The sequence below is a fragment of the Chrysochloris asiatica genome, unplaced genomic scaffold (assembly GCF_000296735.1).
Source record: "Chrysochloris asiatica unplaced genomic scaffold, ChrAsi1.0 scaffold00381, whole genome shotgun sequence".
In the NCBI taxonomy this organism is placed as follows: Eukaryota; Metazoa; Chordata; class Mammalia; order Afrosoricida; family Chrysochloridae; genus Chrysochloris; species Chrysochloris asiatica.
The window spans coordinates 1,128,670-1,151,559 of NW_006408899.1; the positions used below are offsets into that span (position 1 = coordinate 1,128,670).

The 22,890-nt window shown below is 43.5% G+C and overlaps 1 protein-coding gene across 1 annotated transcript in view; it reads left to right on the forward strand.

Moving 5' to 3' along the window:
* Window positions 1-8,702: 8,702 nt before the first annotated feature.
* The window catches only part of PATL1 (protein associated with topoisomerase II homolog 1 (yeast)), a 34,810-nt gene continuing 20,622 nt past the window's right edge, over window positions 8,703-22,890 (forward strand). Inside the window, exons 1-4 of the mRNA XM_006876466.1 lie at window positions 8,703-8,797; window positions 11,075-11,186; window positions 21,940-22,157; window positions 22,432-22,512. Coding sequence (XP_006876528.1) covers window positions 8,783-8,797; window positions 11,075-11,186; window positions 21,940-22,157; window positions 22,432-22,512 — 426 coding nt within the window. The 5' untranslated portion in view covers window positions 8,703-8,782. The remainder of the gene's footprint in view (window positions 8,798-11,074; window positions 11,187-21,939; window positions 22,158-22,431; window positions 22,513-22,890) is intronic.

A 22,890-nucleotide genomic window follows, 5' to 3' on the forward strand; every position in this document is an offset into this window, starting at 1 on the left:
CCATTTTTTTTTTTTTTTAAATCCTGCTGATTTAAAATGTTTCATGGAATTTATCATTTTGGAATTGATTTTGTTGAGTGGTTGGCCATGAGGTCTTAGCTTTCTTTCAAAATTAATACCAATTATCTACATATAACAATCAAATTACGTTTTCATTGTACGCTGAATTGACATCTTACTAAATATACATTTATGTACAAGTCTGCTTCCTGACTCCTTACTCTGATCCATAAATCAGTCTCTATATTCCTGCCCTGATATCCCACCATTTACATTATTGGTATTTTATAAGACATCATCATAACAGGGGCTATTGTTTTCCCAGAAATTTTGCCCTGGTTAGAAGGCCTGGAATTTTCCTGTAAGTAGGCTACTTGCTTACATAAATGTTGTTGTTAAGTGCTGTGAGTCGGTACCAAGGAGTGTCTGGTGAGTTTGAACTGCCTACGTTGCAGGTCAACCATCCCTGAGGTGAAGTGTTTATCCTACGGCACCACACCAGGACTCTGTGTACTTATTTAAGTTGTTGTTGTTGTTGTTGAGTGCCATCAAGTCCTTTCTGATCCATATGACCCCGTATAGGGTTACTGAGGAGTGGCTGGTGGGTTTGAACTGCCTAACTTGCAGTTCTGGTAGTGTAGTGGTTATGAGTTGGGCTGCCAACCGCAAGGTCAGCAGTTCGAAACTACTACGATGAGGCGTTCTGCTCTCCTAAAGATTTACTTGGAAACCCCATACAGGGTCACTATGAGTTGGAACCAACTCCATGGAAGTTAACAACAACAACCTTGCAGTTTAAACTGACCTTGCAGTCCAATGCACCATCCTGCAGAAGCATGCAAGGACTCCACTTATTTAAGCTGTTGTTGTTAAGGGCCATCGAGTTGGTGCCAACCCATAAAACCATGTATAGGGGTTTCAAGGAGCAGCTGGTGGGTTTGAACCACGGACCTTGGGGTTCAAACTGATCTTACAGTCCAGTGCATTATCCTGCAGCACCACACCAGAACTCCACTTATTTACGTAGGTGGTTTTAAAACACGTCAGAAGAGTCTGTCCTCCCAAGCGGGCACTGGTTCTACTCCCTTTGACTATGGACTGTAGTGAACCTTATAGGTTGAAGGGTGTCCCTCAAAAATTGTCAAAGTTCTGTGACGACAACTACCAAAATTTATTTTTACACCCCAAGGAGTCCCTGGGTGGCACAGACAGTTAAGTGCTCGATGACTAGCTAAAGGGTTGGAGGTTCAAACCCACCCAGAGACACCTTGGAAGACAGACCTGGCCAGCTCATTCTGAAGGGTCAGTCTTGACCTATGGAGCACTCCTACTCTGCACACATGGGGTCTCGAGGAGTGGGAATCCACTTGGTGGCATATACCACATGTGAGAAACTGAAATGGGTCCCAAAGCTGTCCGTGTCCCAATTCTGGAGCCCCACACTCTTTTGCCTTCCGTGAAAAAAGGGGACTTTGCATATGTGATTAAGTCAAGGATCTTGAGATGGAGAGATTGTCCTGGATGATCTGGGTAGACCTAATGCAATCACAATGATCTTTATAAGAAGGAGACAATGAGATCAGAGAGAAAAATCTGTCAAAAGAAGTAGAGAGAGACTGCAAGATTCTACAGTGCTGGAGATGAGACCACAAGCCAGACTGCAGACAGCTTCTGTTTTCATTGTTGTGTACGCCCTATATGACAGACTGTTGTTCGTTGTTGTTAAGTGCCGTCAAGTCAAGATAGCAACTCATAGTGAGCCTGTATATGTCGACTCAGAGTGACTCTGAATAGGATTTCCAAAGAATGACTGGTGTGTTTGAACCGCTGACCTTGTGCTTCAAACTGACCTCGTGGTCCAGTGCATTCTCTAGCAGCGCCACACCAGGACCCCATGCGACAGAGTAGAATGCTCAATAGGTTTCCTAGATGGCAGTCTTTATGGATGGAGACAGCCAGGTCTTTTCTGCCACAGAACCACTGGTGGACTTGAACCAGCAACCTTCTGGTTAGCAGTCAAGTGCTAAACCATTGTACTACCAGAGCTCCTTAGTCTCAAGAAGCTACAAAAGGCAAGGAAACAGTCTCTCCTTGAACCTAAAAAGAATGCAGCGATGGGTTCCTTAAGAAGCAAGGGTGAATAACTGTTACCAGGACTGATTGTGAGGACTGGAAATGTAAAGGTGGACATTTTATAGCAAGGAGGGGAGTGATTAACCTTTCAGTCTAGGAGCAGAGGGCCCTGGGACCATCAATGGAGAAGAGTGGAGAGCAGGACCCCACCCAGGGGAGCAGTGAGGCCTGAGACTGAGACAGAGAGGATGATGTGAAGAGATGGGATGATGTGGCTGGGGACTAGGGATCCGGAGAGGGAGAGGGGCTGTGTGCTGAGGACCGTGAGGGGAAGGCAGGCAGGATTGCAGGGCGTACCCTTTGGTTGGGTGATGATGCATGGACGGGATGGTAACTATGGCAATGAGACGATGTATGATAGAATAAATGTAAAACTAATGTTCTCCCATGTAGACTATCACACAATACACAATAAAACATTTTTTAAAAAGAGAGAGAGAGAGAATAAAATAAATAAAAAGAATGCAGCCCTGAGACCCATTTTCAATTTCTGACTCCCAGAACTAAAAGAGACCTAATTTGTGTTGTTTTAAGCTAGTCAATTCATGGCAATGTGTTACAGCAGCAATGGAAAACTAATATATTACAGTTGAGTCCTGGTGTGGTGCTGTGGGCTAATGTGTCAGACTGCAAAGTCATTTGAACTGCAAAGTCAGTGGTTCAAGCTCACCAGCTGCTCCTTGGAAACCCTATACAAGGTCCCTATAGGTCAGAATTGACACAGTGGCACTTAATAAAAACAACAGTTGAAGAGTCCTGGTGTGGCGCTGTGGGCTAATGTGTCAGACTGCAAAGTCATTTGAACTGCAAGGTCAGTGGTTCAAGCTCACCCGCTGCTCCTTAGAAACCCTATACAAGGTCGCTATGGGTCGGATTCGACTCAACAGCACTTAAGAACAGTTGAGGACTGCTCTCATATGCAGTAAACCAACCACCTAGGTCTTGCTCATGATGTTTTACCTAGCTGATTCTCCACAAGGCATCCAGGTGGTACAGCTGGTGAACTCTTTGGGGTGCTAACCACAAGGTCAGCTCAACAAGTATTAATTGAATTGCATCCCCTGCAAAACAAAACAAATGTTTTTATTACAAACTTTACCAAAGTGTAATTTTCAAAAAAGTTAAAGACATGAATCTCATTCAAATATACTGTGAGCACATGCCAAAGAAGTATTTAATTAACGAGAGAACCGGCAGGATAGCAAAGATAGTACAAAGGTGGATACAAGAACCAACACATTGTATATAATGTTCTTGTTGCTAAGTGCCATGGAGTCAGTTCCAACTAACAGCAATCTTTATAGGGTTTCTGACGAGTGACTGCTGAGTTTGAACCACCAACCTTGCGATTCAAATCAACTTTGTGGTCCAGTACATACATGCTCTTGTTAAGTACTGTCAAGTCCTTTCCGACTCATAGCGACCCTGTATAAGGTTTCCAAGGACCAGCTGCTGAGTTTGAAACTGCCGACTTTGCAGTTCAAACCAACCTGCATAAGGTTTCCAAGGACCAGCTTCTGAGTTTGAAACTGCCGACTTTGCAGTTCAAACCAACCTGCAATCCAGAACATTATCCTACAGTGCCGCACCAGGTACATAGTGAGCCAAGAAAAATGCTGGTTCTCAAAAGACTCAAAAGACTGGTTAATGTCTTGCAGGGCAATAAGACTGCACCTTTGGAATCAATTTATATTTCCAAAATTAAATTATCTCCACTGGAAAAAAAAATAATTTGCAACTTGTCAACTTTCTGTAAGCTAAGATAGAAGTTTGCAGACTCTGAAACCTCATTAATAGAAAGTACAAAGTCAAACACAGTGACTTCCTCCTAGAACTTCAAGTACTCCTTCCAATGATCCTTGGGCAGGCATGTTAGGTACTGTTCTTGTTCTGACATTGGAAGAGTACACATAGTCTTTCCCACCTCATTTCCAAGTTTTATATCCTTCTTTTAAACAGACTCATTCCAATTATCTTCTATTACTAAGTAATAAACCACTCCAAAATTTCCTTTTTGAAAACCATGTTTTGTGGCTGGGAATTTGGGCAAGGCTTAGATGAGTCATTCTGCTGTGCATGGTGTCAAATGGGGTCACTCACTAGTCAGCTGGCAGCTGAGCCAGCATGGAGAGTCCAAGAGAGTTTTACTTACATGCCTGGTGACCAGAATGGCTGGTAAATGGGATTTTCTAGGCAATTCTTCTCCATGCTCTCAAAGCCTTTCTTTCCATTAGATCTTTTCAGCAACTGACACTGTGAATCTACTTTAAGACTAGAACCAGGATTGGCATGGAATACTTTTCCCATCCTGCATTAGTCAAAGAAGCCAAAGTCCAAGCCAGATTCAAGAAAGGGACACAGAACGTTCCTCTCAATGAGAGATTGTCAAAGAATTTACATGTTTAATCCACCACAAGTTTTGTTTTACAAATTTTTATTAGATGGGTACTCAATCAGGAGAGGTGTACGTCATGGTTTTATTCCTTCACCATACTTATTCAGCCTGTATATTGGGCAAATAAGCCGAGAAACTGGATTATATGAAGTATGAAGTATCAGCCTGTGCTATGATTGCTTGCTGAAAGCTAAGAGGACTGAAAATACCTACTGATGGAGATCAAAGACTACAGCCTTCTGTATCGATTATACCTCAATGTAAAGAAAACAAAAATCCTAACCACTGGACTAGTAAATAACATCATGATAAATGATAAATAGAGAGGGGATTGAAGTTGCCAAAGACTTCATTTTGCTTAGATCCACCATCAACATTCATGTAAACAGCGGGCAAAGAATCAAACGGCATATTGCATTAGGCAATTCTGCTGCACAAGATTTCTTGAAAGTGTTCCAGAGCAAAGGTATCAGTTTGAGGACTAAGATGTGTGTGGCCCTAGCCGTGGTATTTCTCTAGCTTCATATGCATGTGAAATGTTGGTCAATTAATAAGGAAAAATTGACACATGTGAGTTATGGTGTTGGAGGCTGTTGAAATGACTATGGACTATCAGAAGAACAAATAGATTTGTCTTTGAAGGTGCAGCCAGAATGCTACTTAGAAGCTACTTAGAAGATGGTGAGCCTTCATCTCTCATAGTTTGGACATGTAATCAGAAGGAACCAGTTTCTGGAAGACATCAAGCTTGGTCAAGTTGAGGGTCAGCACAAGAGAGGAAGCTCCCCCCCACCCCCACCCCGCCCAATGAGATGGGTTGGTACAGTGGTGGCAGCAATGGTCAAGCTTAACACTTGAGGTGCCTGAGCTGGCCATGTTTCCTTCTGTTGTGCACAGGGTCGCTATGAGTTAAAACCAGCTCAACCACACCTAACAACAACAAAAGTTTTGGTATGTTGCAGTTACCATTCATTTCTAAATACTTTTTTACTTTCAAATTATGTTTTCTTAATTAGTCATGAATTAGAAGTATGTTTCTTCATTCCTGAGAGTTCTTTTCCAATCCATTTTTAATACTTATATTTAACATTGTAATGATCAGAAAACATGGTATGCAACATCAGCAATCAGAAAGGTTTTCATAAGGAGCCAGATAATAAATATTTTAAGCTTTTCAGGCAATATGTTCTCCAGGGCTTCAGATCAGTTCGTCCAGGTACAACCCCCTGCTGAGAACTTCCATTTCCAGTCCAGAAACACTGAGTCAGAATCTAGAGTATAATCAGATCCCCAGGTAGTTCTTATGTATACAATAAGGACTCAACTTTGCTATGTTGTGCTAAAGTAGATTAAGGCAATTATGTGAACTGGGTACAACTGAGGTCCAGTAAAGCTTCATTTACTGAAACAGGTCCGATTCAACCTGTGGGCCACAGGACTTCTAGTTTGGCACTGTAGGGCAAGTACGGGGCTAACTACAATGTCTGTGCTTAAACCCACCAGCTGGTTTCTGCTTCCCTAAAGAATTAATCTTGGAAACCCTATACAGGGTCACTATGAGTTGGAATCATTTGGTTGAGTCTTTGTTGTTAAATACCATCAAGTCGGTTCTAACAGTGTGACCCTGTATAGGGTGTCCAGTTGCATTCTTACATACTGTCAGGAGGGAACAGACGCTGGAGAAGGATGTCATGCTGGGTAAGGTGGAGGGTCAGAGAAAAAGTGGAAGACCCCCAACGAGATGGATCGGCCAGGTGGCATCATTAATGGACTCAAGTGTGGCAGCAGGAGTGAGGTTGGCCCAGGATCAGACATTGTTTCGTTCTGCTGTGCATGGGGTCGCTATGAGTCGGTTCCGACTCGATGGCACCTGACAACAACAACAACATAGCGTTTCCAAGGAGCGACTGGTGAACCTTGCAGTTCAAACCAACTTTGTAGTCCAGTGCATTATCCCACAGCAGCACACCAGGACTCCTTAGTTGAGTGTATAAATCACTAATTCTGTGGCTAACTGGTAACTAGGTAACAGAAATGTTACCTAGTATGAGGTAGTATGAAGGAGTTTCAAAACAGTTCATGGGAAAATTCCAGTGTTTTCATTGCATTTTTCCATGAACTCTTTGAAGCCCTGCTCATACATGAAATTTTGTTAACATTCCACGCATGCCTGAAAACCCATTATCTTATCTCAGACCTGCTGAACCGTCCGGCTTCAAGGTCCAAGCCTGGTCTCTGTCAACATTTATTTTTATCTCGATATAGTGACAAGAGGTTGGGTTGTTGGAATCCGACAGACCTAGGTTGCCAGCTAGGGTTAAACACATCTTTGCCTTCACTTACCACTGGGTAATGTGAAAAAAATGTAACCTAATTGTGTTTCCTCAACTATAAAGTGGATAAATAGTACCTACTTTATAAGATTGAGGAGTCCTTTGTTGTTGCTAACTACCGGGGAGTCCGTTCCGACTCATAGTGACCCTGCACAGGGTTTCCGAGGCTGTAAATCTTTACGGGAGCTTTCTGCTAGAAAGCCTCATCTTTCTCCAGCGGAACAGCTGGTAGTTTCAAACTGCTGACCTTGAGGTTAGCAGCCCAATTCGTAACCACTACACTACCAGAGCGCCTTGCTATAGAATAAGCACTGGAGAGCTAACAGCAAGGTTGGTGGTTCAAACCCACCAGTTGCTCCTCAGAAACCACATACATTGTATATTATACAAGGTAACTGAGTCAGAATCGACTCCACGGCCATTAGTAACATGGGATTAACATAAGGATTCAATGAGCTATGGATTACGTTAATGAGCGCCTAGCAAAATGCACAGCAGGCTTCAATCATTATAAGTAGTATTAGGTTCCGTCATGGAACCACTATGCTACTCCGCAAACCGAAAACCCTCTGTTACTGTTTCAACTCATAGAAACCGATTCAGTGTTGCCAAGGCTGTTTAAAAGAGCAGCCACCTCATCTTTCTCCCCAGGAGCGATTGGTAGGGTTAACTGTTGACCTTATAAATTAGCAGCTCAATTCTGAACCCAGTACCATGCTAGGGCTCCTGCTCTACCAAGCAGGTAAAATTATAACCATTTTACAGTCAAAGAAACTAAGGTACAGAAACGTTCAGATTAATTTGACTTTGAAAGTCTCAAGTTGTTAAATGCCGTCGAGTCGGTTCCTACTCATGGTGACCCTGTATAGGGGTTTCAGAGCAGCAGCAGCTGATGAGTTGGAACCGCAGACTTTGTGGTTCGAAGTCCAGTGCTGATCCCACCAGGAATTCTATGAAGAGTTATATTAAGTGCCATTCCTAGGCGAGGCTACATTTACAAGACGTTCAGAGAAGAGGGTTGCGAAACCCTGGTAGTGCAAGTGTAGTCCTCTGCGCGGAGAGACATGGCTCAGTGTAGACAAACGGGCTCTGGCAGCAGGCTGCCCAGGCTGGTAACGCGGGTGGACAGCTCGCTGGGTGGACCATCACCGGCAGCCCGAGGTGACCCTGCGGCCATTCCCCCAGGGAGTGGTCTCTCCACGTGCTTGAAAACACACCCGAGCCCAACCCCCGGAAGAAGCCCTCGGCCTTTTACAAAGGGCGCCGTCAACACTCGGAACCACAGCAAGCCCAGCCCAGGCCAACTGTTGCCTCAGAGGGTGATTTCCGACGACCCGGCATTTCTTTCTTTTCTCTCTTTTCCTTCTCCGCTCGGCGCAGATCATAACGTGAGGATCCCCGATAAGTTGGGCGCAGTTAATACAGCTCGGGAAGCTCCATTTCTCCCAGCCCGGAGTCCACCCGAGGCTCTTCAAAGCCAGATCCTGTGACAATCACACGACTTTTCTCCGCCCTGCATCTGACGGAAAACTCGTGACCGTCTCTCAGCTCCGATGTGAGCGCTGGGTAGGCGTGGAGCAGCCGGGGACAGGGGGGCGGAGCTGCGAATCCGGCTCCAAAGGAAGCCCTCGACGGGTAGCGCCTGCGCAGTCTCTCGCCACGGGACATCCTTCCCGCCGCCGAGACTAGGAAGCGGGACGCCAAATCTGTCCCCGCGCAGCCGCCGCCACCCGGCGCCGAGCGGGACGGCCGACCTCCCCCAGGCGCGCCTGCGCACGTTCCCACGCACGCTCCAGGCGTACGGCGGCGGCCAGGGGTCGCGAGCCGGTGGAGGACCCGCGCGCGGAGGAGCCCGGAGAGTCAGCGCTTCTTCCCTCCCTCCCCCATTCCCCTCCCCGCTCCCTCCCCTCCCTCCCCAAGAATGTTCCGCTACGAGGTGAGTTGCAGCGACCGGAAGTGACCCCTCCCTCCCTCCTGCGCCCCTCTTCCTCTCGCGCCCCCAGCACGTCCGTCCCGTGCTCCTGGTGGGGGGGGTTGGGTGCGGGTGACGGCGGGGCACCACCGGCTGAGGTCACGGGTTTCTTACGGGGGCCGTGCGTGGTCCTCGAGTGGTCAGGTTGCCCTATCTATTCCGCTACGGAGAGCTGGCCTCTGTTTTGCGCCAGGGAGGGCCCGTTAACCGCGGTCGCGGGACCCCTCCACCTCCGTCCGGAGAGGAGACCTGGAGGGGCGCGCCTTGCGGCGATCCCGTGGTCCTTCCTGAGGAGGTAGAGCCCCGGCGATGCCCGGAACCGCACTTCCCTCTCCTGAGTCTGCACCCCTCTCCCACTTCCAAGTCCTCACGCCCACCTGGACACACCAGCTCTCAGTCCGGGGAGCGGGGCCTGCCCTTTTCCTGGGGCGCAGACTGTCCACTCCCCTGGGCTCCGAGTTGGGAGGGGGCGTGTCCGGAGGAAGTTTCCTGGCCGGGTGGAGGGAGACCTGGATTTGGGGGCAGGTCCGGGCGATGGAGCAAGAGTCCGAGCCGTGACCCTGTCACTAATCCACGGTGTGACCTTGAGTGACTCTTGATCTCTGGGCCAGAGTTTTGGATTTATGGAATCCTAGGGCTTGTCTTTCCAATTGGAGAAAGCAGTGATTTGAGTAAGTCGGTGGTCAGTGGTTTCAGGGCGTGTTGCTGGTAGTTGCCGCTGAGATGGAGAGAGTTGCTAGTCGGCTTTATGTGAGCTCGGGAGGACTTGGATCTAGGTAGAATGCTTCTTTGGCCTTAACTTTTCTTTTGGGAGTAGTGCAGCTGATATTGTAAGCAGGCAAGATTGTCACTAATGTTTATCTACTGAGAGATATTGACATTCTGATTCTCTCTTTAGAAATTGTGAACAGTTCAGCTTTATACTTGATAGGCGGGCATCAGGATTAAACTCATCTAATGTAAATTTGAAAAGATGAGGGGATACAGTGAGCAGGAGGTTTAAGTGTAAAGGGGAAATGTGTAAAATAGAACATTTTAATGTGATACATTAAAATGTGGGTTAATGTGCTGGACTGCAAAATCAATCGGTGTGAAGCGCAAGGTCGGAGGTTCAGGCTCACTAGCTGCTCCTTGGAAACCCCACACAGGGTCGAAACCGACTCAACAGCACTTAGTAATAACAACAACAAAAAGCATTTGCTGAGCCAGCCACAGTTACTGCTTTTACTGCTCAGACAACCAGGAACTCTTCAAAGCCATGTCCTGTGACTTTCATACGGATTTTTTCTGTGATGTTATACATGGTGTGGTGTGGTGCGGTAGCATAAGCACTGGACTATTAACCTCAAGGTCCACAGTTCAAACCCACAATCCACTCCTTGGAAACCCTATTGTTAAGTGCTGTCGAGCCATTCTGGTTCATAGCAACCCTGTATGGGGTTTCCAAGGAGTGGCTGGTGGATTGGCACCACCACCCTTGGTGTTCAGACTAACCTTGCAGTCCAGTGTTTATCCTACAGCACCACAGCAGCAGGGTCGCTAGGAGTCAGAACCAACTTGATGACATTTAACAACAATTGTACCTGCACTGTAGTATAGGACACTTAGAGCCCAGCACAGAGTCTGAACCACAGTAGGTGCTCAATCAGAAAGAATTTTAACTTGTAAATGGTAGAACCAGAACTGGACGTTGCCGTGGTACAGCTTAGTCAGCATTCACTTACTAGTTGAAAATTTCGCTTTTCGTTTTGGCACTAGAGTTTGGGCCTGTGAAAAGAAAAGGAAAATGGGAAATGAAACACAGGCATTAAAAGGGAATAACAGTTGAAAAATGCGGCATGAATATAATAGGAAGGTGATCAGTTTGTGGAAAACTATATCTAAAATTCAAGCAAGATAATGAAGAATTTATTTTCATTTTACTCTAGCCAGTGCTGGTGAAGAAGTTGCAGGCCTTATTTCTTGGTTGCAAGAGGAAATGCTATTATTAGATTTTGGATAAATTAGAGAAATGAAACACTTGGAAACAAAGGTTAAGTGAAACAAGCAACAGGCGATAGTAACTGAAAGATAGGAAAATACTAAAATCTTCCAAATCTGACAAATGGGGGAAATGGAGAAAATGCCAGCTTTATTAAAAAAAAGTCATAATAAAACAACTGCATTCTTGGGAAGAGAAAATAAGCATATGTAAAAATGATATATGCTTAACTATAACTAGTCTCTTCTTTTTTAAAAAAGTCTTTGGAGGATTGTCCTCTTGATGAAGATGAAGATGCCTTTCAGGGCCTCGGCGAGGAAGATGAAGAGATTGATCAATTCAATGATGATACATTTGGGTCAGGTGCAGTTGGTAAGTGACATCTTCCTCTTCTAATAACATCTCGGTTTCTTAATCTTAAGTGCTTTGTCTTTGTAGGAGGGGCCTGATTCACTAATTTGTCAACATAATCTATTCTAGTTCATAAGAATAATCCGGTCTGCACTAGAGGCATGTACCCTGCTCCTCTTGGGCCTCTTTGGTGGGCTAGACATTGGGCTGCTAACCACAGGGTCAGTGGTTCAAACATAGCAGCCACTCCTTGGGAGAAAGATGAGGCTGGCTGATACCATCACATCTCGGAACCCTTCTGTAGGGTTGCTGTGAGTCAGAATCACCTCTGTGGCAATGTAGTATAAAGCCAGGTATTACCTAAGCCCTATCCCTTCTAGCTATACAGCCTGTAATTGAAGGTTTATAGTTTAAAGAATGTAAATGGTTATGGAACCAGTTCAGGGGAGGTTTGAAATAATCCTAGAAGAGAGTATTTGTGTGTGCTCTGCTGCCCATCGAGTTGATTCCGACTCATAACAACCCTGTGTAGGGTTTCCAAGGCTGTAAATCTTTAAGGAAGCAGAAAGCCGCCTCTTTCTCCCTCATAGCAGCTGGTAGATTCAAACTGCTTACCTTGTAGTTAGCAGCACGACACAATGCAGTATGCCACTTGGGCTCCTTAAAAGTAAAGGAAAGCATACAGTGGACCAGTGGAAAACTCAAGTTTAGGGTAGATAACTTACAATGTAAGATTGGGAAATTTAGAGAGCAAGCTTACATGATAAAAGTTTGAAACTTTGAGATCCTAGAAAAATAAGCTAAATAATGAGTTCAAACATAAATTGGACTTTAAAAAAGATGAGTAATTCAGAGTCAACGCAGATACTTTTGTTGCAACTGTTGGTGTCGGAAAGCAGCAGTAGTATTTATGTTGAGTGTATGTGTGGATGGATATTGCTTTATAATTGCAAATTTTCTGTTTCTGTAACAAACGTGCAATTAAGTAATAAGGGAGAAAGGAAATGTAGCAGTAGCAAGTAATTTCAAAGGAGCTCTGGTAGCGTAGTGGTTACGAATTGGGCTGCTAACCTCAGGGCTGCTACCAGCTGTTCCACAGGGGAAAGATGAGGCTTTCTGCTCCCGTAAAGATTTACTACCTTGGAAACCTTGTACAGGGTTGCTAAGAGTCGGAACTGACTCCACGGCATATAACAAGTAATTCCAAGATGTTAAGTATGAAAAACAAGAGATTTAAAAATGTAACAGTAACTGCTTTTACCGTGACCCAAACCACTGAAAGCTTAGATTGAATTGTATGAACTGGCATTGGTGCAAAAGTGTGCTATTGTCTATCTGGTTTGCAAAATTTATTAGGGAACTAAAACTTTGCCATTATTATGAGCAGCAAGAAAAGTTGGTGAGATAGAAGCTAGACCCATTCTGGCAGGAGACCAAGGCTTTTGGACTGTGGCCATACTGTCAGAGATGGATCGTCCAAGAGAATGATCTGATCTAAGGCACTGATGTCGCTCTCCATGGAGATCATAGGGAAAGGGAAGTAGAATTACAAAGCAGGGAACTGATGTGGATTGCGAATGAGATTTGCAAGTGCGTTCAGTAATATATTGTAATGAGTGTGTCTTAGTTATCTAGTGACAAATACATAAGACAGTAGAGTTGGCCTTCCTGTTTGTGTTGGTTGTCTAGTGCTGTTATAACAGAAATAACCCCAAGTAGATGGCTTTAACAAGCAGATCCTCATTCGCTCACAGTTCAGGAGACTAGAAGTCCAAATCCAGTGTGCTGGCCCTAGGAGAAGGCCTTCTCTGTCTGTGGACTCTGGGGGAAAGGACCTTTCAGCAGCTGTGAGCCTGCCATTCCATGCAGATCTCCTCCATGTGTCTTGGCATCAGTGTTCCTAGACCTAGGGTCTTCTCAGCTCAGGAACCCCCAGGTCCCAAAGTTGCACTCCACTCTGGCTCTTCTTTCTTGGTAGTACTGAGGTCCCTCTTTTCTTTGCTGATTTCTCTATTTTACCTCTTGTAAGATTAAAGATGATGCTGGCCACACCCCAGGAAATTCCTCTTACCTGGGATCATGGCTGTGGCTTGAATAAGAGTGTTGCATCCCACCCTAATCCTCTTATAACTAATTGGCTAATCATAACTGATTATATCATAAAGGGTTGATTATATCATTGCTTAACTGCCAAATCACTCAGAATCATGGCCCAGCCAAAATGACACATATTTTGGGTATATACAGTTCAATCCATGTTACAATATTACCTTTATTCAGCAGAGCATCAGTATTAAAATGATTTAATTGATTTATAGGTATTAAGATGAGGCAGCTTAGTAATTATGTTCTCAAATTTATACCTGGACAGCATATTGAATTTCAAAAGTGCTATGGGCAGCCTTTCTAGGGTTTTGTGCCATTTGTTGGGCGTCCCATTGTGCCACTGTAGGATAAACACTGGACTGCTAACTGCAAGGCCAGCAGTTCAAACTCACCAACCACTCATTGGAAACCTAAACAGGGTTGCTATGGATCTAAACCAGCTTGAAAACACTGAACAACATAACATTACTATGTCATTACCAATGGTCCCGAAGGAAGACGTCCAAACTACACTTCAAAAAAGGCAATTGGCAATAAAACATGGCTCTAGGAATTGATGAAATGTTCATTCAAGTATTTCAACAAAGCAGTCCAACACTAGAGGTGCTCACTCATCTATACCAAGATATTTGCCTGGCCAACTGACGGGAAAATACCCATATTTGTGCCCATTCCAAAGAAAGATGATTCAACAGAATACAGAAATTATTGAACAATATTGTTAATATCACATGCAAATAAAATTTGCTGAAGATAATCAAACAGTCACAGGTAGGCTTCAGAAGAGGATGTGAACTGAGGAATATTGTTGCTAATGTCAGATAAGCCTTGGCTGAAAGCAGAAAATACCAGAAAGACACCTGCCTGTGCCTTATAGACTTTGCAATGGCATTGGACTATGTAGGTCATCAAAATTATGTATAACATGATCAAGAATGAATATTCCAGAACACTTAATTGTGCTCTTGCAGGACCTAGACATAGACTGTGAAGCAGCCATTCAAAGAAAACAAGGAAGAGACTGCGTGGTTTAACATCAGGAAAGTTATGTGTCAGGGGTGCATCTCCTCACCATTTTTATTCAGTCTATATGTTAAGCAAATAATACGAGAAGTTGATCTCTGAAGAACGTGTCGTGAGGATTAGAGGAAGACCTGTTAAATAGTCTGCCATATGTAAATGACACAACCTTGCTTGCTGAAAGTAAAGAGGATTTAAAGCACTTGGTGATGAAGATCAAAGAATACAGCCTTCAGTATGTGTTATACTTCAATATGGATTAAGTATGTAAAGAAAATAAGACTGGTCTGGACAACTGGTCCAATAAACAGCATCATGATAAATGTAGAAAAGATTGATGTCAAGGATTTCATTTTAGTTAGATCTATAATCAGCGTTCATAAAAGCAGTAATCAAAAAAATTACATTATGTGCACTGAGGCAGATCTGCTGGGAAAGACCTTTTTAAAGTGTTAAGGACCAAAGATGTCACTTTGAGGCCTTAAATTTACATCTGACACATGGCATGGTATTTTCCATCACCTCATAGCATGAGAAAGTTGAATAATGAATAAGGAAGACCAAAGAAGAATTGATGCCTTTGAATTAAGTTGTTGGCGAAGAGTATTGACTATCCCATGGACTGTGAGAAGATGAACAGGTCTGTCTTCAAAGTACAACCAGAATGCTCCTTAGAAGCCAGGATGGCATGGCTTCGTCACACATCCTTGGGACTTGTTATCAGAAGGGACCAGCCCCTTGAGGAAGGAGATCATGCTTGGTAAAGTAGAGGAGGTGGGAAAAGAGGATAGATTGATGCAGTGGCTTCCACAGTAGGCTCAGATTTAGCAATGATTGTGAGAACGACACAGGACTGGCAGTGTTTCTTTGTAATGCATATAGGATCTCTAAATCAGAACCCACTCAGCAGCACCTAATGCCAACACGTCCTTATAAAATGGGAGTAATAGTACCTTATAAAGATAGTGGTTACGAATCGGGCTGCGAACCTTAAGGTCAGCGGTTCGAAACTACCATCTGCTCCGCGGGAGAAAGATGAGGCTTTCTACTCCCGTAAAGATTTACACCCTCGGAAACCCTGTACAGGGTCGCTATGGGTCGGAACCGACTCGACGGCACTTAACAACAACAACAACATAAAGATATTGGAGTCCTGGTGTGGCGCTGTGGGTTAATGCGCCGGACTGCAAAGTTGGTTTGAACCACAAGGTCGGCGGTTCAAGCTCACCAGCTGCTCCTTGGACACCCTATAGAGGGTCGCTATGGGTCAAAATCAACTCGATGGCACTTAACAACAACAATAAAGATACTAGAATTTGTAGAAGTGTACAAACAGAAAAGAACACAACACATCATAGTAGCTACTAGGGACTGAAGGAACAGGTTGTAGAAAGTAAATGCAGTGAAATAGAATAAAGTTGGTTTTTGTTAAGTATCGTCAAGTCACTTCCAACACATAGCAACCCTGTATAGGGTTTCCAAGGAGCAGCTGGTTAGCTTGAACCACCAAACTTGCAGTTCATACGGCTTTGCAGTGTGGCACATTAACCCATACCACCACACCAGGACTCCAAAATAGTATGGAACGCTTCACGAATTTGCGAATAAAGTTAGCCCACTTTATATCATAGGGCTGAAAGGTAATTAAAAAGAACTTTTTAGTCAGCAAGCTTCATAATGGAGAAAAGGTTTCCTAAGGTGAGCCCTTTCCATTGAAAATATAATATACTTGAATTGTAAAGCTAAAATCTAAATTCTTCTTAATACGTTGTCATAAATATTTTAAATAAACTACACATCCCAGAAGGCTTTAAAAGGTAATGGAAATTTTCATTATCTTTTCACTCTATTATTTCAGAAACCTTTTTAAGATCACTCATACATCCGTGAATGTTCAGACACACACACATATAAATATATATATATATATATATATATATGATGGATACATACTGTAAGGTCTGTGATTCAAAGCCACCAGCTGCTTCACAGGAGGATGAGACAGTCTGCTCCCCTAGACATGTACACTCTCAGAATTCTGCAAAGAGCAGTTCTACTCTGTTCTCCAGGCTCATTCGGAGTTGTAATCAAGTTGATGGTTTTAATTCAAGGAGTAGGTGTCTTGAATAATACCAGTGGTTATAGATGCACTGATGTCACCTTTGCCTAAGAAACTAGTCCTAATCTTCTGCATGAATTGGCGTTTACATCGTCTTAGAGCAGTAAATGGTGCTGCAGTAATCCCAGCTCACTCTCTAACAATAAAAACTTAACACTTACATGGTGCTTATTTCATGTAGGCGCTGTTCTAAATGTTTTGAATGCGTATCCTAACAGCAGCCCTGTGAGTTAGGGACTATTATTATCCTCAGTTTACAAATCAGGAATCAGAAGGTGAGATCATTTTAAATGCAATTAGTGAAAAACTACCAGTTATTTTAAGGAACTCGGGTAGCATAGTGGTCACTAATTGGGCTGTGAACCACAAGATCAGCAGTTCGAAACTACCAGCTGTTCCGCAGGAGAAAGATGAGGCTTTCTGCTCCTGTAAAGATTTACAGCCTCGGAAACCCTGCACAGGGTCACTGAGTCAGAACCGACTCCACAGCACATAACCACCATGACCACCCCCAGTTATTTTAAAACGGTCTTCAGGAAATGTTTTTGAAATCTCCTGCCTCTTATTTCAAAGCATTCCCCATCCTTTGCTTTTATTGACAACTGCTAAGCTTGGGGAGCATGGTGGCTCCTTACAATAAGCACTGGACTGCAAACCACAAGGTCCACAGAAGTAGGATGAGGCTTTCTGCTCCCCTGAAGATTTAAAGCCTTGGAAACTCTATGAGTTGGAACCTACTCAGCGGCACTTAACCAAAACAAACCCTGTAGGGACTAGGGTTGCCTTAAAATTGCATCTACTTTCTTTGTGTTTGAAAGTGTCCCTGAGTTGGGCTTCAGAAGCATTATCACAGCAAGTGTAAGGTTGTAGGGGCAACCAAGAATTCAGTACCTTCTCAGTCTATAGAGTGATTCGCTAGAGGAAAGCATGTCTCTGTCCCTCTGTTTCTCGGTATTCGTTTGCTGACCTGTCATCATTTTATCTGATGTGTGTGGATTGAGTTCAGTTATTGGCATATCTGAAGAAACTATATTTTTAGATCATTTAAAAAAGTATGTGATGAAGCACCTAGTTAAGTAAAGGTGTGAGATTTCTTAATAGCATCTCAGATGGTTTTTCACAAGAGCAAGAAATTATAAAATGATGATGCTATTTTATAGCACAGATACTTTAATTTTGCTTATATATCTGAAAAGTAACAACTCAAAACAGATGCATCCTAACAGAATGTGGCTATTTAAACAGCGTTTTTGCAAGGTTAGTATTAAGGACAAATAGACTGTTGATCTTTGGTGAGATATCTGTTAAAGTTAGCAAGCATGAATATGAAAGATGGTGAATGAAAAAAAGGTACGTTAGAACTCTGTTGCTTTAGCATCGATCCCTTAACTGATGAACTTCTTAAATTTGGAAAGTAAAGGTAAAGAATATCCTAATTCAAGATTACAGGCTCCCATTCTTTGGGCATTGCTTAGTTAGTAATATTGAGAAACACACTTTGTCCTTTAAAAGCTTTACTCATTCTGACTAAGGATGACATATAATGTGACAAATGTCACATTTGATTATTAATTCATGTAAATTTGTTTTTTCAAATTAGTTGTTTTTAAGTCCCATCAAGTCGGCTCTGACTGATAGCGGTTTCCAAGGAGTGGCTGGTGAGCTTGAGCCACTGACCTTGAGGTTCAAACTGACATCGCAGTCCAGTACATTAACCCATTGCGCCACACCAGGACTCCTTCATTAGTAAAGCCAGCCATTTAAATTAGCATTCTCATTTTTATCTAAAGTAGGGTGTTTTTTCCTTTTTAAAGCAAATCAGAGTATGCTTATCAGAGACCACCATACTGAAATGACTGCCTTAAGTTCTTTTCTGTAAGATGACATTTCAGAGGAAGAATGTTACTACCTATTTTGTAAGAGGAATCAGTTGGGCGAGGAAGAGAGTCCCACTGATAAGAAAAAAGTTCCATGTCCTCAAGGCTTAGGTATGGGTATTTTTATAGCCACAACCTTTCTCCCAGTGAGGCCAGAATGATCCACAGTGCAGAGAAGCCCTTGACCAGAAGTAGTACATTCAAAACTGCTAGTGTCCAGAGACTAGAAACAGGAGAATACCAAAATTACAAACTTAGTATAAATACAACTTCCCTAATTTGGGGGATCACTAGTTTTATGTGCTACATAGTCAATGTGATAAAAATAACAAATTATAGGTGTTTAACAACAGCATAATCTGAATTGCCCTCAGAAATATTTGCCTGAGATGTTTAAGATAAGTATTGTGTTCAGTAGATATTAGACATTATTTTAAAAATTGTAAATAATCCAAAGCTTCATCTGTAGAGGAGAAATTACTTGTCAGTAAAATTGAATCTGTGTAGATATTAAAGAGAATGAGCTAATATTACCAGTAGTTTTATATGGACTCCTGGTGTGGGTTTGTGCTGGACTGCAAAGTGGGTTTGAACTGCCATGTCAGCGATTCAAGCTTAGCAGCCGACAGGGTCGCTATGGATCAATACTGACTCAACACACTTAATAGCAACATACACATTTGAAAAGATGTTTAAGTAGAAAGAAACAAATTAAACATGATAGTTTACATTTAATAAAACAACATAGCTGGTAGAATTATGGAGAACTTTCTGAATTACCTATTTAGCTGATGTTTCAATATTGTAACATATGTATTTTCTTTGTAAGAAGAAGAATAAAAAGATAACTTACCTCTCGAGGGAAAAAAACAGGTAGCTACCAATTTATTGTGGAGTCCTGGTGTGGCGTTGTGGGTTATTGCGTCAGACTGCAAAGTCATTTGAACTGCACAGTCAGTGGTTCAAGCTCACCAGCTGCACCTTGGAAACCCTATACAGGGTCGCTATGGGTCGTAATCGATTCAACAGCACTTAACAACCACAGCTATTTGATTACACCATGTACCAGGCAGCGTCAGTTTTGCTGTTGCTCTCTAGCCTCGTAATGGTGTTTTCAGTTCTTGTTTTTTTCTATATACCTCTTCTTTTAATAAGGTCTATAGAAAAATTACACATGGATTCAGTTTTTCTGAATTCTATGTTTCTGTTAGTCATAAAGGTAATTGCATATTATCCCTCTCTGTTAACATGTGTATAAGACAAAGAAAGCATATAACTAAGGAATAAAATAGGGAGCTCTGGTAGCGTAGTGGTTACGAATCGGGCTGCGAACCTTAAGGTCAGCGGTTCGAAACTACCAGCCGCTCCGCGGGAGAAAGATGAGGCTTTCTACTCCCGTAAGGATTTACACCCTCGGAAATCCTGTACAGGGTCGCTATGGGTCGGAACCGACTCGACGGCACTTAACAACAACAACAACATACAAAATACAGTTTTCGTTGTAGGTTAGAAAAGATTGCATGTTTAGATGAGGTAGGTGGTGGTGGTGGTTGTGCCGTGGAGTCGGTAACCCACTCAAAGCGACCCTGTTTAGGGTTTCTGAGGCTGTAAATCTTTACGGGAGCAGATAGTCTCATCTTTCTGCCACAGAACCGCTGGTAGTTTCAAACTGCTGAACTTGAGGCTGGCACCGTGACTCGTATGCACTGGGAGGTAGAATTAAATGAAAGGATCATTTAGGAAGCGAGAACTTTTATGGTAGAAGTAGAATGGAATGATTAGGAATGAGACAAGTGATGAAAGACGGTGTAGTTCCAGAGAGGCTGACAGGGTGTCCTGAAGATTTTAACCTGTCCTGTGTCACTACAGTAAATAGAACGCCCATAGTGTTAATGCTACAGACTGGATAAGAGTGTACAGAGTGAAAACATAACTGAGGTAGAAGATGAATTGACCCTCTGGTGCCAGTCACCATCACCTTTCCCCCAATTTACTATAGTCCACACCTCACAGGCCTCCATGACTTCAAAATTGACCACCCTTATGTATTTTCAGCACAGCAGTCAGAATGATCCTTCTCAAAAGTAAGGCCGCATCAGGGCCTCCAGTGGCGCCCCCCACCCCCCCAGAGTATCCCACACGGCCCTAAGTGAACTCCGCCTGCCTCTTTGGCCCGTCTCTTCTGCTCGTGCCCTCTTGTTCATCCTTCGCCTTGCTGTTCCTCAAAACCACCACTCTGACCTGAAGACCTTTGTGCTGACTACCCCTCAGCCCATTACACATTTTCCTCAGATAACTGTTACCTGCAAGATCAGCAGTTCAAACCCACCAGCCACTCTTGGAAACCCTATACAGAGTCGATCACTTTGAGTTTGAACCACACTGACCTCACACAACAACTCTTACTCAGATGTCACCTTTTCACTGTGGCCGTCTTATTGAACTTCCTCAGTCTGCCTCTGTCTTCCTCTGTGGCCTTTCGCAGTCTCACCTCCTAGTGTTTGGTACAAATGGTTGAGTGCTCAGCTAGTAGCCCAAAGGTTGGTGACTCCTCGAACCCACCTAGCGCCTCCTTAGAATACAGGGCTGGTGGTCTGCTTCTTAAAGGAAAGCCACATTTTACATGTGGAAAACTGTATGGAGCAGTTCTATGATCGGAGTCAGCTCAACCAGCAAGTAACAGCAATGTAGTATGTAATTTACTTATACTCTTTATATGTATTTATTTATTATCTGTCTTTCCCCCACTTGAATGGAAGTTGCCGGAGGGCTGGTGTCCTTGTCTGTTTTGTACACTGCTGTAGTCCACGCGCCTAAAACAGTGTTTGTCACATGATGATAGCTGTGCAGCAAATGCTGGGAAATATGGGTTTGAAAGCTGGTAAAGAATATGGTAATTATCATCAACTAAGAGAAGGCTAGATGCTAGTGCAGTGGATTCTTCACTTTCAAATTGAGAGTGCCAGTTCTAGGGGAAGGCTCTCCCTGTCTCTGGGTTCTGGGAAAGGTCCTTGTCTCCTTCAGCATCTGTAGGGTCAGTATTCCTTCGAGATCCCCGTGAGGCTTGGCTTCCGTCTTCGTCTAAGTCTAGGAGCTTCACAGTGCAGGGGCCCCAGGTCCACAGGACAGAGGCCCCTGTTTTTAGGTGGTGGGAGTCCTCTCTGATCACTGCTTGCTTCTCTCTCCATTTATCTCTTGTGGGATAAAGGGTGTTGCATCCCACCCTATATTTCCTCATTGATTTACCACATCAAATCACTTGGGGGGTGGGGGGTATCCCATAACTGCCACCACTGCAAAGCTGCTAAACCACTGAGAATTGTAACACAGCCAAGTTGGCACATATTTGAGGAGAACACAATTCAATCCATGTCCGTTTCCAGATACAGTTTGAATACCCTTGATGGTGTATTATTAAGCTGGTAATCTAAATGCTTAGATGTGATCCCTGGCATAATATTAACTTGTTATTAATGGGGAAACTTCCATTTTAATTTGCCCCTTATTTCATGTTTCTAAATAGAAACTTGACTTTCCACGTATTTTCTGTAGTTGGGATTGTTCATCTGGTTAAGTAAAGAATTGTACAAAACTTTTCAGTTCCAATATGAACTATATTTCCTTTTTCTCTTTTTAAAATTATGATGATTAGATGATGATTGGCAGGAAGCACACGAGCGCCTGGCTGAACTGGAGGAGAAGCTGCCGGTGGCCATTAGTGAGCAGACAGGCAATGGAGACAGGGACGAGATGGACCTCTTGGGTGATCACGAGGAGAACCTGGCAGAAAGGCTTAGCAAGATGGTGATTGAAAATGAGCTCGAAGACCCGGCTATCATGAGGGCCGTGCACACCAGGCCTGTGTTACAAGTGAGTATGGTCCTCTGGTCTGAGAACAACTCAAGGGAAGATGTATCTACTATAATGAATGAATTGCATTGAGAATAGAAAATTGAGAAAACCAATTCCTAATGATAGCAGATGTAGAAATGAAGTTGGGGACTGGCGTCTCGTCTGGAGCACGTAGTAGTTTATTCTCCAGCATTTGAGGCTCTTGTGGACCCTCATTCCCCAGTTGTAGCTAAGTCACCCAGAGAGTGCACCGATTCCAGAATTTTGTGTGTGTTCTTTTTCTTTTTGTCAGCCCCAGCCGGGAAGTCTCAATTCCAGCATCTGGGATGGATCTGAAGTTCTAAGGCGACTCCGAGGACCGCTGCTTGCTCAGGTATTAGACGTTCTGTCTGTAAATAGCATCTGTACCATGTGAGTATCTCAAGTTGGCTCCTAAGGTTCTGCTTTCCTCACTGGAGGAATGTGCAGGTAAACATTCCTGGCCAGTACTTGGTCGATTGCTGCTGCCCGCACTTACCAGCTGGGCCTGTTATGACACCTTTCTCGTCCTGACTGGCAGTATGCCCCTAGCAATCTGCTCAGTTTTGAAAAGTTGTGAGGGAGCCATGGGAACTCAGGTATTTCAGTTGGCAGTTTGAATGCTTGAAAACTCATTCCCCAGCAAAAACGACAGGAATGGAGAGGAAGAATTGCAGGAACAATACAGAGGGATATGTGGAAATAATGAAACTGTTCTGATTGTGGGGCAGAT